Source organism: Hoplias malabaricus, chromosome 3 (assembly GCF_029633855.1).
Source record: "Hoplias malabaricus isolate fHopMal1 chromosome 3, fHopMal1.hap1, whole genome shotgun sequence".
Classification (NCBI taxonomy): domain Eukaryota; kingdom Metazoa; phylum Chordata; class Actinopteri; order Characiformes; family Erythrinidae; genus Hoplias; species Hoplias malabaricus.
The window spans coordinates 44,307,620-44,326,031 of record NC_089802.1 but is presented as its reverse complement, the minus strand read 5'-3'; the positions used below and the strand labels follow the sequence as shown (position 1 = coordinate 44,326,031).

Below are 18,412 nucleotides of genomic sequence, written 5' to 3'. Positions count from 1 at the left end.
TGATGTGTGTGATGGCTCTTTTTCAGATGCCACAGAAATGAAGTGTGAGAAGACCAGTCTGTTTATAACCTATAAGTACTTTATAAGATGTGTAGTATACCCAAGGCTTTTCTAGATCACCCAGAAGTCCTAATAGAATGTCTCTGCTCATGAGAAAACCTTTGATATGTGCAGCTTGGCTTAGTATCACTGACTGCCTCCACAATGTCACACACCTCACACACTGAAACTCAGCCAAACACACAGAGTCACACACTAATTACCTCAGAAACCACTGCCCCTGAAGAGTATCTTGTGAACACTGATCATAGTTGCTGGTTTTAGATTTTAACTGATTTACCTTCATACAAAGCCGTCCATAGGCATCCACTCTGGGACATGGCTTTTGTGCAGAACGCTGACCCAGGCCCAGCCTTCAAGCTTTCAGAAGGGAATAAAATGACGGCACATGGATTAGGCCTGTCACTTGGCAATGATGTAACAAGCAGCCAGCCCTTCTGGTCACATGTGTTGGACATGGTGAGGCGAGACCACTGCATTCGAAAGACCTGTGGGCCATTGTGGCTGTCTTTAACATATGGCTATTTACTGAGCACAGAGGCATAATAAACGGGTGTAATAAATGAGCTGGCACTGTCAAAAAAAATGTTCATATCTCAGGAATAGAAATTGCACTAATTGTTATATGCAGGGTGTCTGGGGTGTGTGTGGTAATTTAAAGGTCATTCTTGTGTAAATATACATTTTAATTACTGTACATTTATGGTATATGTTAAATTACGGGAATATTTCATAACTATTTAAATGTTAAAAGTATGTGTAAATATGGTAAATGTCTGTATTTTGAAATGAGGCAAAATACTGTTATTTAACAGTAATTTGCAGTAAACTGTAGCTGCCAGACATTTTGTCATTTTTTACAGGATATTTTTAAAGTGTGAGGATGACTTTGATAAATACGTTTTATGGAACAGTGAGGGTGTGACTTTATGTTAAAAATGTTTTGTCTATGACTACAGGAGTAGCAATGACAGTGACTTTGTTCTTCCTATTTTCACAGCACATAATCACAATGGTTTTGAAGCTTTAATTTTCAGGTGAAAATACGACCTGTTGTTCCTTAGAACAAATCATAATTATTTTCCAGGTTTAAGAACATATTTTTATGTTAATCATGTAAATAGCTCCTTATTTCCTTATAGTCCTCATCCTCTTGTCCACAGCTTTTATACCAAATCTGACAAGAGACTCTGATAAGTCTGTTTGCACCTCTCCGTCACCGCTGTAACACCAATTACATTTAACAACCTTCAGTGTTTTTACTTCATATGACTGTACATTTAATCACAAATGAGAGAGTGTAAACTGGGGTCTGTGAGGGCAGTTCTGCTGAAGAGACCCTCTCTCTAATGCAATATGCTGTTTTAGAAGCGCTTTGCAATTACACTGCATTACGTCTTGACATTTGTGACTAATTTGTTATTTTGCTGCAGTTGCTTTGTGCAGTTCAAGGCTACAGTAGTTAATTAAGGAAGGTTGGAATGAAAACATTCATTACAGAAGGTTCTGTTAAATTGCCAACTGAAGATTCATCCAACAGAAGAGTTTGATTTTCACAAAAGCAAAGGAAAGGAGCTTAAGAAACGTCTGTTTAAATCCTCAGACTCCGTTATGCTCTTAACAGCAATGCAATTAAGTTTAAAGCAGCAGATGCTGAGATACAGCATAAAATAATACAGTGCAACTGTGAAACGCTTGGCTTTGCTTCATCTTTTTCATTATCTTTTAGACACAAACATCTGATGAGGCTGTCCATCAGAACAGAATGTGTGAAGATCACACATGAACAAAGTATGTGCAGTGCACAGCCACTAAATCACCAGCGGGACAAGAGCTGGTAGCAGAGGTTTTCAAATCCAGACATCGGATCCAGATTCCAGGCCAGGATTTTGAAAAGGCTGGCTGTTATGGCACTAATTGTAACTGCTAATGCACCTGACAGACCAGGTATACTGTCAGACCAGCCGGCTGTTTAAAAATCCTGGCCTGGAATCCGGATCAAAGGTCCAGATGTGAAGACCTTTGTGTAGAGCATCAGTTTCCAATAACAGGCCAATGTGATTTATATTCCACCTCCAGCAAGTTGATAATGTCTCTGAAGATGTGCATTCCCACTCTTAAGGGCAAGGCCACACTTTTACTCGGGGTTGGAGGTTCCCCTCATTAGAGGCTCCCACATTTTCAAGTTACTGGATTTCTTATGAGTCTGTGGGCTGGGTCTGGGGCAGTCTGAGCAGACCACTTGTAACCTTCATGAGAATGTGCACATACATATTCTCTCGTTTTACTCTCTCTCTCTCTGTCATTTTATTAAATAATTTCAGATGTTTCCAGTGGGTTCAAATGCATTTTTGATGTGTTTTGTGGACTTTATTATAGTGTTTAAAGGTCCCTCCCCTTTCAAACAAGTAGGGCACCATTCTTAATGTATGAGTATAAATAACTGAGTGACATCTTCCCGAAGATGGCCACAGAGTGCACCGACTTTTCTATAAGGACTCTCTCAAGCCAAGCTCCATTTTCTCCCACAGGCCTTTTTCACTGTGTTCCATTAGGCTTCATGCAAGCTACAGTAAAGCCCCCAGTGACTGAGGAAGGAGGCAGGCATGTTATTTTCCAAGGCTTGGAATCCCCTTCCCTCTCATTTCCACCCCTCTGCTCCCAATGCTCACTGGCCCTCGACCGGAATGCATTTGGGCGGTCGATGACGACTCGTCCTGGAGTGATGATGACCGACAGCTTTTCCCCTGGCCAGATTATAAATGCTGGTCCAGTGGTTATGACACCAGCATGTGAATACACTGTTTTGACTGTTGAATTATGTCAGAAGGGAGGAATGTGTTGTGACAGCAGTACGTTTTGGCCAGTGAGAAATGTAGTGTACTCTTGTGTCTGACTGAAGGTGTGTGGGCGGACCTTTAGCCAAGAAAACGTAAACATTTGGAGGTTTTTTGTACATTTAGATTCTTGTTATAAATTGTTATAAATAGTAATAGTTTTAAATTCATTATAAAATCAAGAATGTAAAAGTAGGCATCGCCAAATAGCAGACTAGGGTTTGGACCTGGCCTGAGTGACGATTCTATCTTGATCTCTGACCAGTTTTCATAACCATCATCATTATTTAGAATATATATAATAATGATTATATACACAAATTAGCATGATAATGGCTTCACTCAATTAAAGCAATCAAATCGAGTGTTTACGCTGTGTTGCCAGTTCACTAGAGAGAGCAAGAGGGACATGAGAGGGAGAACTACAGGATTTTCATTAATTTTCTGTAGGTGCCGCATTCTGTTTAGAATTGCACTGGGTCCAGAACCTACACAGATGCTTTCTTCTTGCAGTCAGCTCTAAATGGGTTAGGGGCAGCATAAGAGAGCATTTAGTCAAAGGGCAGTTGTACTGTGGGCATTAAGATACTATTTAGGCTTCATGAGGTTTGGACCAAATTGATTTTCACTAAATCTTATAATTTCATTGTATTTTACTGTCATAACAAATAATTAATAACAACATTTATATTTACATTTTTTTCAATTGTTTTTGGTCACAATGCCTTTAATGGGAACATAGCGAAAATACCATTTGTTCAGGGCCTATGTGCATTGATTTGGGGAACTGGAGCCCATCAGCACACACACTGTGAAATAAAACAAACCAGTGATTTTTTTGTGCTCTGCCTAAATTGTAAAAACATAGGATAAAAGAGTTGTTCAGATTGTGTGCTCCATCTTATTTGGATGGCAAACACTTCAGAGTGAGATTTAAAAAAGTTGAGGTTTAGCAGAGATAACCAAAAATAATGAGTGTGTAGAAATGTGTACTGGTGAGATATGGAGAAAACGATAACAGAGAAGAAAGAGAACAATGCGAAAGTGACTAAAGTCCAGTGCTTCTGTTCCATACACTTATCTCATGGGTGCCTTGCATTTGGATTAAACAGAGGCTCATTCTGAACTGGGGCTGAAACTGGGCTGTTTAAACAGACTGAGGAAAGCACTATGCTGTTTGATCCATGTTGTATTTTACCAAATCATGTCTCAGATGTCTTATAAAGGCCATAGAATTTTGTTCACTTTTAGATTAGGAGTAGAATGTACCTTTTAAGACAGATATATATGTAAATGAGCTCTCTTCAGATAGGCTCCCCTGCATTTTCACAGTGTGTGTGTGTGTGTGTGTAATTATGCTGATTTTTGTAATATCACATATAAACTCAAAACAGACTTGTTTGCAGATTAAATTTTATATGTGGATTTTTAATGCAGTGAATGGCACATTTGTAAACATAAACAGTGCCTAAAAACCTGAGTTTTCTATTATATAGGCCCTTTAATGATTGTGTTGGGTAAAGTGTGGGATAGCAACATTTCACAGCAGTCATACAGAGGGCAATGGAAATACCGCTCACCCACACACACACACACACACACCCTCAAAGACAAGGGAACAACCTTGTGTGTGTATCAATTTGGTCTGAGACCTCCTTAGCATTCCCCTCCTGTGGTGAGCCTGAGTGTCCAGAAGTCCCCATCTCCAGTCGAACCCTGTCACGCTGCTCTATAAATAACCCCAGAGCAAACCAACTCCTGACTGCAGGTGGCTTACTGACAGCCTGGGGCTATCAGCACAGGCATGGCTCCTCTCCAGACCCTCCACATGACCACTCATAGGTCAGCACAATCAGGCTCTTCGTACCAGTGCACAACTGCACACACTGACCACTGTCCGGCTGTGGAACATGGACTTAAAGACTCAGCGTGAAGGAAGGAAATCCAGCTGCTTTCTGGTTTAAAGTCACACCCAATCATTAGTCATTTTACACACCGTGTGGTTCCCACTGCCATCCATTCAATTGAAGCTGGTGTGCATTGACTATCAGATGGATTTGACTGACTCATCCGAGGCTCCACCAGTGATTAATAATCCTGGACACAGTCATTAAAGAAATAAAGAGACATATCAAGTACTGTGACATTCTGGAATTCATAAAAACCAAAAGAAAGCTTGAACATTATATGTAATATATGATATCCTTGTGGTCTCAGACGTTTGGGCCTCACTGTTTGTTGTTGTCCAGGGTGTAACCACCAGTACACATTGTTCTTTTCTTTGGAGTGCCATGTCTTCTAATGAGAACTGAGAAGTATGGACAGAAATAGGAACAGAGGAACAAAGGCAAATCAAGAGTTTCTAATGTGGCAGGGCACTCAATGTGTTTGTCTCTGGGGCTCTGGGTTGATTTGGGTTGTGTGTGTGTGTTTAAGAGAGAGAGAGATGAAGCCACATTTACACATTTAGGTGATTATTGGAGCAGATTGCAATGATAATTTACTGCTTTTCTTGTTTCAGGAGATGGTAACCCCAAGGAGAGCAGTCCTTTCATCAACAGCAGCGATCCAGAGAAGAGCCAGCAATATGACGGCAAAAACATGGCCCTGTTTGAGGTATGTGCGCACACACACAGCTAGAGCTGTCCTTTTGGTGAGACGTGCCAACAAACACACAGCCTGGTGTGTAATTGAATAAGGAGTTTGGCAGTGATTAATAAGGGTAATTAGTGTCTGAAGGGCAGTCAGGCCACAGGAAATTGAACTGCGCAGAGGAATATCATCAAACCTGGAGCTCTTTAGGAGAAAGACACACTGTTTCCAAAGTGGAAAAAAAAATCAGAAAGGACATAGTGCTCTAGAGTTCCTCCCCAGACCTGTACTTGAAATTGGCATTGCACTTGCCGTGTTGGGAGGGTTACTTTTAAAATGTATTCCATTATAGAATACAAAATACATGCCCTAACATTTCATTTGTAACATAGTACGATTCATTACTCACTGTGAGTAACGTATTCTGAATACTTTGGAATATTCAATATTTTCTTACTTTTTAAAACTGTGTGAATGCAGCAATCACACCCTTCTTAATTAGGAAAAATATACTGTTGTATTTTTCTACAGTAGCAACAAGCTGGATGTATTAGAGTTTTTCTGAGTGTTTGCAAACACCAAAGATATTCAATAATTTGTCTGGTTAAAAAGAAAAAGATTCCCTGGAATTTTCCCCACAGCTGTTAAGAGTGAAAAATATTTGACAAACATAAAATATTAAGGTATTTTTTTCGAAATTTTAGAATTTATTGTTACCACTACAGAAACTGTTAGCACTTAGCATTTAGCACATAATTGCATTTTGTCTTGCAGACATTCCTTTTAAAATAAAAGCAGCACCAGAGAAAGAAATTTTCTTAAGAAATACGTTTCTTTAGCCCATTTCATAACATTATAAGAGGCGTGTTTATTTCAAGCACAAAGGAAATGTGTTTGAATGTATACCATTTAAGGTAGAATGTTGGAGAACCATTTAAGGTGGAAAGAAGCTCAGAAATTCTTCACCAGCTAAGAAAATAACTCTAGAATATAGTTACAGCACCAAGTACGGTGGCTCAAAGTGTCGAAATATAAACTGCTACAGAATTTAATGTGGAATGTAGAGGCGAGTTTGGAAATGTATTGAATGTGTTCTTGTTTGAATGTATTCTTTTCTGTATGAGAAGTCTTGTTTGTTGTTAAAAAAGTGATGACTTTGTCCGGGCCAAAAATATATCTTCACTGCGCTTCTTTGGATGAGTCTTGGATGCTGAAAGCAAGTTAGTAACTGGCTTGCTCTTCTTTTTCTTGCTAAAATGTGAAATTCTGTTTTAATTCCCAAGACTATATACGTATTTCTCTCCGGTCTGTGTCGTGCAGCTCCATGACCTCGAGTGAGCAAACAAATAAAACCATGTTGCATTGTTAAAGGGCTTCTAGGAAAAAGATGATCATTGTCATTTATATTTAAGGGTAAATAATGTTCAATAGATAAATCTCATCAACTAATTAAATACTTTCACCAAAGTAACTGTATTCTGAATGTTGTTTATTACTATTTTAACTGTATCTGAATACAGTTACTTATGCTTTACATTCTACATACTCTCTTACCTGTATTCTGTCGCTCCCCAACAATGTGAAATCTTATATTCATTGATGTGAATCATGCCCAGCATTGACCCACACTATGATAAATACACTGTGTTTTTATCTCTTTATCTATTGTTTCATTGCCTCAACACAATTAATACATTAATACACCTTATAGTACTTTATCATTTCAGACACTGCAAAAATATACTAACATTGAGTTGGTGCTTTGTGTGTGTGTGTGTGTGTGTGTGTGTGTGTGTGTGTGTGTATTGCAGGAGGAGATGGACACTAGCCCCATGGTCTCGTCTCTGCTCAGCAGCCTGGCCAACTACTCCAACCTTCCACAGGGCAGCAAGGAGCATGAGGAGGCGGAGAACAATGAAGGAGCACGAAAGAAACCTGTGCAGGTAACTTACACACACACACACACCAACAAACTTCTACTCAGCCAGGAATTTTCTCCTGTCCTCTCTTCTCTCCTCTGTTCTCCTCTCCCCTGGCCTTCTGCAGAGCCGTCTCTCAGTGTAGTTAATGGAGACAGCTGTGAGCTGATCAGATGGTCAGGTCAAAGCTGTGATGTAACCCCAGTCCAAATGACAGAGCTCAGACTTCTCCCCCCTCACTAACCTCTGACCTGGAGGTGGCCCCTGAGGCAGCCTTCGAGGAAAGGCCACTCTCAATAAATATTCCCTACATCTTCAGTCTTTATTCTCTCTCTCTCCCTCTCTCTCTCTCTCACACACACACACACTCTCTCTCTCTCTCTCACACACACACACACTCTCTCTCTCTCTCTCACACACACACACACACACACACACATCCATCACCAACCAACCAACCATCACAACCATCCTACCAACTTTATTACAGTTTCTACAAATTGCAAACTGTTGTAATTCTGCAGGGATTTCAACAGCAAGTTTGTTGTAGTAAAAGAGAGGTGCTAAATTATTTCAAACCCATTGAAAACATTTGGCACTTTATGAAATAGATTCCACTGTAAAAGAGACTCCGGCCACTGAGCAGCTGAAATCTTTGTAACAACTAAAAATGGGGGGGGGGGGGGGGGGGGTCACATTCAGAACTACAGCAACTGGTCTCCTCAGTTCCCAAATGCTTAGAGAGTGATGTTAAAAAAGAGATAATGCAACTTTCCTGAATTGATAATGAACCTACTTTTCTGGAAATTGTATTTTTTAATTGGCAGTGAGACCATGAACTTTTTTTTAAAATGGTCTCCCACACTCAGTAAATAAAAGAACACATCAGAAAATCTCCATGCTTTTACACGCTTGACTGCACTGATGAGAGGTGTGAGTACTTCTGCGTAGAAGAAAGGAATTGATATGGAACACATCCTTAAATTGTTCTCCCAGTTTTTTCCATAGAGTCAGTTGTATTTAAGAAAACTGCAGTAAAAAAAAACTCATCTCATGGTCTAAACTGTCTTCTGTTGCCTGAACAATGCATCAAACTAATAAGAGAGTGGCAAGCCAGAAGCGGACATAGGTTAAAGGTCAGTGTTGCCATCAAAAACAGAAAACAATATTAATGAATGCGATACATATTTGAATCTGTTTTCTATAAATTGTGACTCACTTGAGATGAAAAATCAAATTTGCTTTGTAGTCCCTGAATGGACCGGATCACTGTATGCTCCATGGAGCAGGTCCTTGATATCGGGGTAGTTATGATTAAAAATATGCTTAGTGCAGGATCTCTAATCTCTGATTAATGATTAACAAATTATCCACCAGGGATATAGTAATGTAGATATCATAACATATCAGTGATTAACTGAGGACCATTTTCAATGTCAGCAAATTTTGCTCACTAAACTATTAATATAATAATAACATGCATTGTGACTAGCGCTTCTATGGGATTTCTTTTGTTGTGTTATCATTTAGCAAACAGTGGCACACACTTGTATTGCCACCCAATGAAATGTTTCAAAGTGAATGATAAAAATGGTAAACGGGCTGTATTTTGAAGAGGACAAAAATGAGATTTTCCTCCCTCCACTGTGAGAATATCCCCATCAAGACAAATATGAAAACGGTTGCATTATCATGGCAGTCCAGTAGAGGGCCATAGTACTGCTTTAAGAGAGACATCAAAACACCATCAAGCATGAGCAAAACACAGAAGTTTGATCCCGTATCACTACATACTCCCTATGTAGTGCACTAGTATTATCTCCATGTATATCACTACTTAGGGAGTAAAGAGCTATTTGAATTTGACATTGGTGTTTTTAAAAATATCCCCAGACAGCGAGCATATATCGGTCCACTGGCATAAAAAGGCTGGCACACCACTGACTGTAGACCACTGCTGGTCCACCATCAGACCACTCAGATTACTGTCCTGTACAGGATATAACTCCTCAAACAGATTTTACGTTCACAGAGACCTTTATTCTGGAAAACAAACTAATACAAATATTACCTACAACTATGAGAGATATAATAATGAGTATAAGCCTGATATAAAATGATTAAATGATAAAAATGTTGACACTGTGCTGGATTAAAATTATTTACTAATCTTATTTATAAAGAATAACAAAACAAACCTTAAGAAGGAAAAAATGTAAATTGGACTGTGAATGGAAAAGTACTTAAATGTGGCATTTTGTCTAAAATTCTGTTTAATCACCAGCGGTCCGTCCAGAAAACGCTGTGCAAAACACTAGTGGACCTCCAACTTTGCCCTCAGTGGGTCAACAGTGGTCCGCTGTCTCAGGGTCAGGGTCTGGATCCATGTGGATGGGGTCTGAGCCTCTCTCCAGTCACACTTGTGAATACTAAGAACAGAAAAAGCAAGAGAACCCAGTGAAAATGGCTAAAAACCAGAGCTTCTGATCCTCGCTCCTTACTGCCGGGCTCTCACACTGAACTGAACTGAGGCTCACTCTCATTCAAAGAAACAGGTGCATATAATATATGACGCCTTTTAATTTTTAACCTCATCAGCATTGTTTCTTTTCGGTGAATGTGCACTTAGTTGTAAACAGACACTTGTAACATATTCCAAAAGCCTTAAGACCAGGCAAGTGTTAGCTAGAAACATTTTGAAACGTGAGTAGACTAAAGGAGTGAACAGGAAAGGTCAAGTCATGTATCAGCTTTTCTGGAACTGGGAACATTGTTCATATTAGCAAGGGTTTCAGAGGCATAACACACTGGTTCAGGAGTCGGCTGTAGGCGCTCATAGGTGTGGGTCACAGCTTTGAATGCGGCCCGGCCAATGAGACTGTAGGATCTGTATTATGAGTCACAGTCTACCACTCTCTCCCTTTCTCTCTGCTGAAGCAGTGACCGTTGGCTCGGAGGTCGTGTGAAGCGTCAGCGCTGAAGTGAGGATTAAACACTGAAACTTGGCACATCTTTAGCTTCAGTAGAGGGGAGGGAGGGAGGGAGGGAGAGAGAGAGAGAGAGAGAAAGAGAGAGAGAGGGGATTTGTCCTCTTGACGCGATTGAAGGGAGAAGGATAATCTTCCCCTCGTCTTGAACTTAATTAGCTCACGCCACAATACAGCTGCTCTCCAATCAGCCTCCATTTTCAGAGGGTCAGCAGCACATGCCCACCAACATGGGGCGGTCAGTACATCATCACCCCCCCCACACACAAACACACACACACACACACACCCTCTCTCTCTCTCTCTCGTCTTGTTGTCAGGCATTTAAACAGACACAAGTCACTGGAAGGCAGTTTGGATTAAGGGCAGTTGAACTCCTCAGTTCTCAGTGAAAACTGTTCATCTTATCGTCGCTCAGCCCTTCACCCAACACCTCTTCGCTTTTCTTTTTAAGGTCAGGAAAGGCAGAGATTTTTATAGAAGACCATCCTGTTTTCCCAAAGCAAAATCAATTTCCATATGGTCAGCCTGCCATTCCTCATATGCGCCTGGCCATGGATCGCGGATCAGAATGAAGAGTAACGGTGGAACCATTTTGTTCCGCTTCACTGTTTCCCAGCGCGAAGGTCTTCTTCCTCCTCCTCCTCCTCCTCTTCCTCCTCGTCAGTCTACAGTTCCTTGTTAAAATTCAGCAGGGCTCACACCGTGATTAATGTCATGTCGTGTTGCTGCACGCTTGATTGCGCTGATAATTGTCCTAAGCAGAGATTTCACACTCTGCACTTATTTACAGCGGCGTGTGAATCCGGGCCATTTGTAGAAGCGATGGGAAACGGGTTGGATATTTAAACATATCCTTAAGAAAGAATTCTTCTTAAATGTTTAAACCTGCACTAAATACTTTGGGCAAGTTTGGGGAATTGGCGACCTCTGTGGTGGAAATACATATTAGCACAAAATGTTCATTGTGACGTGTTCCGTTTCGTTGAGCGGATTCATCTGATGACTGCTAGTGCGTTCACTTTGAAGAAGTGTACAAAGAGAACCGGATCAGAACTGTGCTGTGGAATTTGTGTCATAAATATTGAATGTAGTTATTTAAGTATAAAATGAAATACATTATTTGAAGCTGAAAATTGTGCCATCAAAAGTGAAAGTTAGGACTGTGCCTCACCCGTGAGCTCCCTGTACCTCAACTGTGAGCTCTTTGTGTTTCACCCGTGAGCTCCCTGTGTCTCAACTGTGAACTCTCTGTGTCTCATCTGTGAGCTCCCTGTGCCTCAACTGTGAGCTCTCTGTGTCTCACCCGTGAGGTCCCTGCGCCTCAACTGTGAGCTCTCTGTCTCACCCGTGAGCTTCCTGTGCCTCACCTGTGAGCTTCCTGTGTCTCACCCGTGAGCTCCCTGTGCCTCAACTGTGAGCTCCCTGTGTCTCAACTGTGAGCTCTCTGTGTGTCACCTGTGAGCTCCCTGTGCCTCAACTGTGAGCTCTCTGTCTCACTCGTGAGCTCCCTGTGTCTCACCCGTGAGCTCCCTGTGTCTCACCCGTGAGCTCTCTGTGCCTCAACTCTGAGCATTCTGAGCTAATGTGTCTAGACTTCTCAGGTTCAGGACAATATTTGAGAACATGTTTACGGTTTTAGTTAAGGATTGCATTAAAAAACACTCTTATTGGGACACCTGAGGGGTGGAACTTGGTGCTACTTTTGAAATACCACAGTCATCTAAGGGTGGGGAGCAATAGAAAGCCCCTGTAGGGTGGTCTCCCTTGCCCCCATCACTTAGCATGATGCCAGTCAGTGCCAGTTTATTTTAGCTGACCTAAGAGAATTGGGCAATTAGAGATGTCCTTCAAGCATTCTGAGTCCAACATTATTGCGTTAGCAGCGGTTTGACAAGATGTGTGGCACTTCATCCATCCTGGAGGGAGCTCAGAGGCAGCCTTTTCCTCTTTTGATTAATCATAATATTAATCCTCTCAGTCGTGAGACTTGTTTTCAAAAGCTTTAGTGAATCCCTCTTCAGTGAGTCTCTGGGTCCGTGAGAGGGTCTGGGCCTTTGTTACAGGAGGTGGTCAGATGTCAGTGTTTTCATCTGAGATGTGACATATGGTATTTGCTCTGACCATACGCTCTTTCTGGACCACTGGCCAAAATGTCCAGTACATGCACACATGCACACACACACACTCACACAGGAAAAATGTTAGCTTATATCAGCCTCCCTCCTGTACACAGTCCTCACGTCTTATGCTTGCTGCTCCATTCATTTGCAGAATTTGTTCACACACACACGGGCACACACACACACACACTAATGCATACAGGTGCTGACAGTGATCCTGCCTGGCCTTTTCTGCCTTTTTCGTTTTCCCCAGCTGCGCTGCTCCTCTTTAATAATTCACCTCACCTGAGAAGAAGCACATTAATACTGTCAGCTTCTAAAGGAGCAGCCAGGCGAGAGGAGAGTGTTAAAAGCTGCCTACATTTCTCTCCTCCTTTTCTCGTCTACTCAATCTTTCTCCTGCCTCTCTCTCGTTAGCTGCTGACTTACTGCCCATAGTTCTGCAAAAGGCTTTAGCCATTCTGTGCCTGTTAATAATAAAGAACTCTAGTAAAGATAACTGAACGATGGTAGACTTATTTGGATGTTATTAAACTTGTATGGATTCCTGCTGCAATGTCCTCTATTACATATGCTCCTCTGTGATTTTATTGCCATCCGGATCAGTCTAGTTTAGGCTTTTCTTTATCTCCCTCTGAGAACATTACAGACTGAATTAGACACTGATCCGTGGCAGATTGGTTTTAAAAGCTGGTTTGATGCTCTGTGGATTTCTCCTTCTCACTCTGTTTAGACAGATTTATAGTTTGAAAGGTTTTGGCTCATTTATTCATTCAGGGTTGGGGTGGGTCTGAAGCCTACCCAGAATCATTGGGCGCAATTCAGAAACACACCCTGGAGGGGGCACCAGTCCTTCACAGGGCGACACACACTCACACCTACTGACACTTTTGAGTCACCAATCCACCTACCAACGTGTGTTTTTGAACTGTGGGTAGAAAACGAAGCACCTGGAGGATACCCACGCCAATACAAATAGAGTTTGTTGAATGTACTTCTTTCTTGTCTTTATCCATGTTATTGCCTCTTGAACCCTAGAATGCCATGGGCCTTAATTAGTTGAAAGGTAGGATCGTAACATATTGCCTTAAAGGAACAGTATTTTTACTTAAAATTAAAGCTTCCAAATCATTGTACTGCTTCACTGAGCTGTAATAGGGAGAATAAAGCCTCTGTCTTTGCTACTGTGGGCGTAGCGCTGCAGAAATGATAAATTGCAGCAAAAATAGCAAATCATACATAGAGTTCACTTCAATCTTTCTGTAACCGTATCCAGTGCAGACTTCTTTGCATATTGTTTGTTGGCGTCACTTTAAGGAAAGAAATTTCACTGCAGGGACAACACAGTTAACATTTGGCTTTAAGTCCATAGTCTTTAACTTGATTTTCTGGTTCAAATTAACTTTTGTAATTACTTAATTCTAATATTCTATGTTAGCCTCAAATCTGAGTGGTTAGTGCTCTCCTCCAAGCATGTTGAGCTTCAGTGATGATGCTGTGGTGTTGTTAGGAGAGACCTAGGGGAGGTGGAATGGACAATGATTAAACTCGAAAGACATTTGTGTAGAATAATTCTAAAGACATTTTCACAGGTGTTTAAGTCTTCTTCCTCTGTCTGTAAATACTCTCTATATTATTCCCAGAAAAAAGATTTAGACTCATATTCCCAGGTGATGAGCCTCGCAGAGATTAGAGAGTCATTGCTGAGGACACTGCCACATGCCCCTCTCATGTTCACAACAGTGGAGAGCCCCTCACTGATCACACTGTCTAATCTCCGACCTGCTTCAGCTCATTTATGCCTAATAGCATTATGTTGCTTCAGTACATGTAAAACTCCACTTTAACGGCCCACTTCATTCAGTTTCTGAGAAAATATGGTTCATTTAGTGTTTTAAAAGAAGGAAGCTGTGGCATGTTGTTTTGCACTATGACATTTGCTTGTTTATGCTGTTCAGTCAGTGTAGACTGATATGCCACATTCATAAATCGCCATGCATTATTATCGCATAGAAATGTAATATGTCCCCTTTAAGCAAAAATAATGTGTCCGTTTTTATTTACAGAATAAAAGAAGTTGCACAAGAAAATGCCCACAAACTTTTGTCCACATAATAGATGGAACATTTTTGACCCGAGGTGTTTAAACTTCTGCACATTAATGCATTCAGCTCTTTTATGTGAAATGCCAGAGCTTCTATTTCTTCCTAATGAGCTCTCATACATTAAAGTGCAGTGTCACCACAAAGCTGAACCCTCTGCTAACTACACCCTGCACATCTGGACCCCACAGCTGGGCAGGTGGGCCGAGTTGGCCTGGGTGGTTCGGTGTTCGAGGTGGGGTGGACACAGGGGGCTTGAGAGGCCGAGCAGCTGGCTATGGCAGCGGGCGGCGGGGGTGGGGGGGGCTTAGGCACCTGAGCCCACACAGTCAGGGTCTTCCAAAAACTGTCCCCAGGGTTCAGCCAGGCATCTGCTGCTGCTCTGTCCCACTGCAGTACCTGTGACTTTTAGCTCAGGGACCACCCCAGGGGAAATTATAATCACACATGCATGCGCGTGTGCTCCCACACACACACGCAGAGAGACTTGATTACACACCTGCTCCAGATACTGAGGGAGAAAACTGAGTGTGAGTTTTCTATGATGGCCTCTGTTCCCCAGACAAGCCGGAGGAAGAGTGACCTCTGCCAAACGTTGATTCAGACATTCTCACCTGACCCAGGGCCAGTTTGATAATGAGAACTCATTCCAGCCAGCGTGAGGACAAAGCTTGGATCTTTGGCTAGCCGAACCTTGCTAACGGCGTCAAAAGTTAAGACGTCACGGAAAGAATCCTATAGCCTTATTTGGGTGGGATTACTTTTCGGTGGGGAGCTGGGGTCGTGTCATTATACCACAGGATATCAGTAATGTTTGTGCTGGATTCACACTCGATAATCTTGGTGAAAATAACAGAGATGGAAGCTGCTACTCAATGGCATCACACAGTGGGTCAGACACAGCAATGATACTGAAGTTTTAGACTATCATTTCTATTCTAAGAACAGCCCGCATCCCAGTAATGTCCAGAGCTCAATGACATTATCTTCTGGTCCTTCATAACAGAACGGTACTGAAATCAAGGTCGAAGTGAAGGAAGGGAGGTGGGGTTAGTTTCTTACTCTCCTACAAAAGTTACGTAGTGCAGTCTCTGCACTGCTGAGCCTGGAGTAGCAACAACAGAGGCCCTGTTCTCCCTATTACAAATCATTGAAGGATCACAATGATTTTGAAGCTGTAATTTTAAGGTACAAATTCTGCAGGATGCTGCTTTAATTAGTAGGATACATTCTCATAACATGTATGTGGGCTGCTATTGTGCACAAACCTCCCTGTAGCTGTCGGATTCACTCCTCTGAGCGATACTTTAGGTTCTCTTTTGGATTTGAGTGTGGTGTGTCATTCAATACCTGAGATTAGCCACGTTCTTGAATGACTCGTCTGTTTTGTGCCATATATTACACCTCTTCCTTCCCCGTGGTATATAACAATATTCACACATTCACACAGGATTAATATAGCCTGGTGCTATTTTTACTACTCGTTTTACAGTAGGTAAAAGGCTCTAGAAAAATGACTGATATGGTCTATTCAGATGGGATGAAACCACTGAGATACTCTGGTGATAATAACATTACCCCATTTCCATAGGTAAAACAAACCCTATATGTGTTTGCACTAGAAGCAGCCTCTACAGTTGCCTAGGTCACTCTAGATAATCTGTGAAGATTTAATGGCATTGATTCATGGCAGCAGTAGCAAAGTAAAGTACTGATGATGGATGATACATTTTGGATCTCAGAAAGCCTTTCAACTTATCACAAAGGTATTGAAAGTTGAACCATTACTCCAGAGAGTGATAGCTGATGCTTGGCCCCAAGCGTGATGACTTTAATCTCAAGCACAGCTGGGGCATCATCTAGAACCAATCTTTCAACATCTGTAGCTGACCTCGCTAATGCCCTCATGGCTGGAAAGTCATCAAATCCCTTCAGAAATGTTCTGATGTCTAGATAAATCCCTCTCAGGAGAGCTGTTACTACTGCAAAAGAGGACAAAATCGCTTTTAATATCCTTCATTCCAGAGTAAATGTGGGATAAGGAAGTGTCCACAAACGTTTGGACACATGGTTTATTTCTGAGAAGACTAGAATAGTTTGGATGCTTTACATGATTGTAAAACTACTTGGCATGTGCTGCCTGTATTGTTAGAATTATTGTTTGGCTGCTGTGTGGCCTGTTTTCATGGAGGCGTGAGATTTCGTGTGTTACTATGTAGGTTCTGCTAATGCTGTGCTGTTATGTAGGTTGCGCTACACTCTGTTACCACATAGCCTGGCTCCTGCTGTTAGCACGAGGTTAGCTCTGGTGTGTAGCCTGTGCTAGCGATGTTCTGTTGGTATGTAGATGCCACACGTCAGCTTGTCTCTTTAATTGGACGCTGGTTATTACAGGCTGACCCTCACTCTGCCACAACCTGCATTTCTGTGGCTGCAGCAGTTTTCCATTACCAACAATGCGCTGAAAGAATGGATACAGAGAGTAGCAGGCCATTCCTATTGCTATTACCCTGCCGCCTCTTGGGCCTCTCAGCCATAATGGCGTTCTTGTGTTCCTAATTGTAGAGGAACAGGGCAGAGCAGTGGGACAGCTGGAAAGAGGCCTCAATGAAAAGCACTTACTTTTCCATTGTGAGGAAGAAAGTGCTTTTGCCGGACTATTACTCTGGCCGACTCTAGGGTCAATAGGAAGAGGGCTGGACCAGAATAGCATCACTGTTAACCACAGCTGTGGTTTTCTAGGTCCTGTTATCATCATGATCCATGATTTAGAGGAAGGTTGTAGTAAGCATATACTAAGCTCCCTACAAAGTGAACTTTTCATTGCCTGATTTTGTCTGAGTTGGGTTAAACAGAAGACCAAAAACTGTGATTGTGATAGTATCTAATAGTGTATGCAAATGCTAACACTGGAGCAGCCAACACTGAGGTCATTCAGTTAATTGCTAAGCTATAGATCAGCTAATTACATACGAACATCTCCCACTCCCTGTCAGAAACCTCTAGATCATCAAGAAAGTAGAAGGGTGGTCTTAAAAAAAACACCATTACTGAAATCCTGGTAATGTAAAGAACACCCTCTACCCACACACTGAAGGGCACAGATGCTAAATCTAATTAGCATACCTCAGACACCAGGCGGGCAGCTAGGCATTAGCATACAGCCAAGACAAAGACAAATGATGTTTTCTCTGAGCCAGCCCCACGAGCTCGCTCAGGAGTCTTTGGTAAAGAAAGACTAGGGTTTGAAGTTTGTCGGGGCTCAGTATTTTCGTATGCCAGATCTTCACTGTCAGAAATTTTGTCACTGTGGTGGTACCCTGAAGAGTATATATCTGTACCTTTAATTAGGGAACATAATTGTACCTTATTTTATTTTAATTCTAGATTTTAAAGTTGTGATGATTTCATATGTTCCGCTTCATCTCCAGGACTTTTATTATGTTTTTTTTTATATGACACAGTTCTATACTGAAAGATTAAAAACATGTATCTCTCCTTCTGAAGAAGAGAATATAATGTACTTTTTAAGGAACAAAGCTGGACTATTAAACACGGTTGTACCTTTAATGGCACATTTACACAGTTTGTACCTTTAGTGACCAATAATGTACCTCTACTGTACGTTTTTTTCTGAGAGTGTTGGCAGAAGTCAGAAAAATATTTGGTTACATACTTAAATACAAATACTTAGAGACAGATTAGTTTTGAAATGATCACTTGTTCAGTCCATGTACACATTAATTTGGGGATCCTCCAGTGCATAAGCTGAATTAAAACACCCAGTGATCT

At 41.5% G+C, this 18,412-nt stretch overlaps 1 protein-coding gene across 1 annotated transcript in view; it reads left to right on the top strand.

The window, feature by feature from the left end:
- slc12a5a (solute carrier family 12 member 5a) overlaps nucleotides 1–18,412 on the top strand; it is a 230,317-nt gene that overhangs the window by 149,713 nt on the left and 62,192 nt on the right. Inside the window, 2 exon segments of the mRNA XM_066665857.1 lie at nucleotides 5,419–5,513; nucleotides 7,301–7,432. Of these exon segments, the coding sequence (XP_066521954.1) occupies nucleotides 5,419–5,513; nucleotides 7,301–7,432 (227 nt within the window).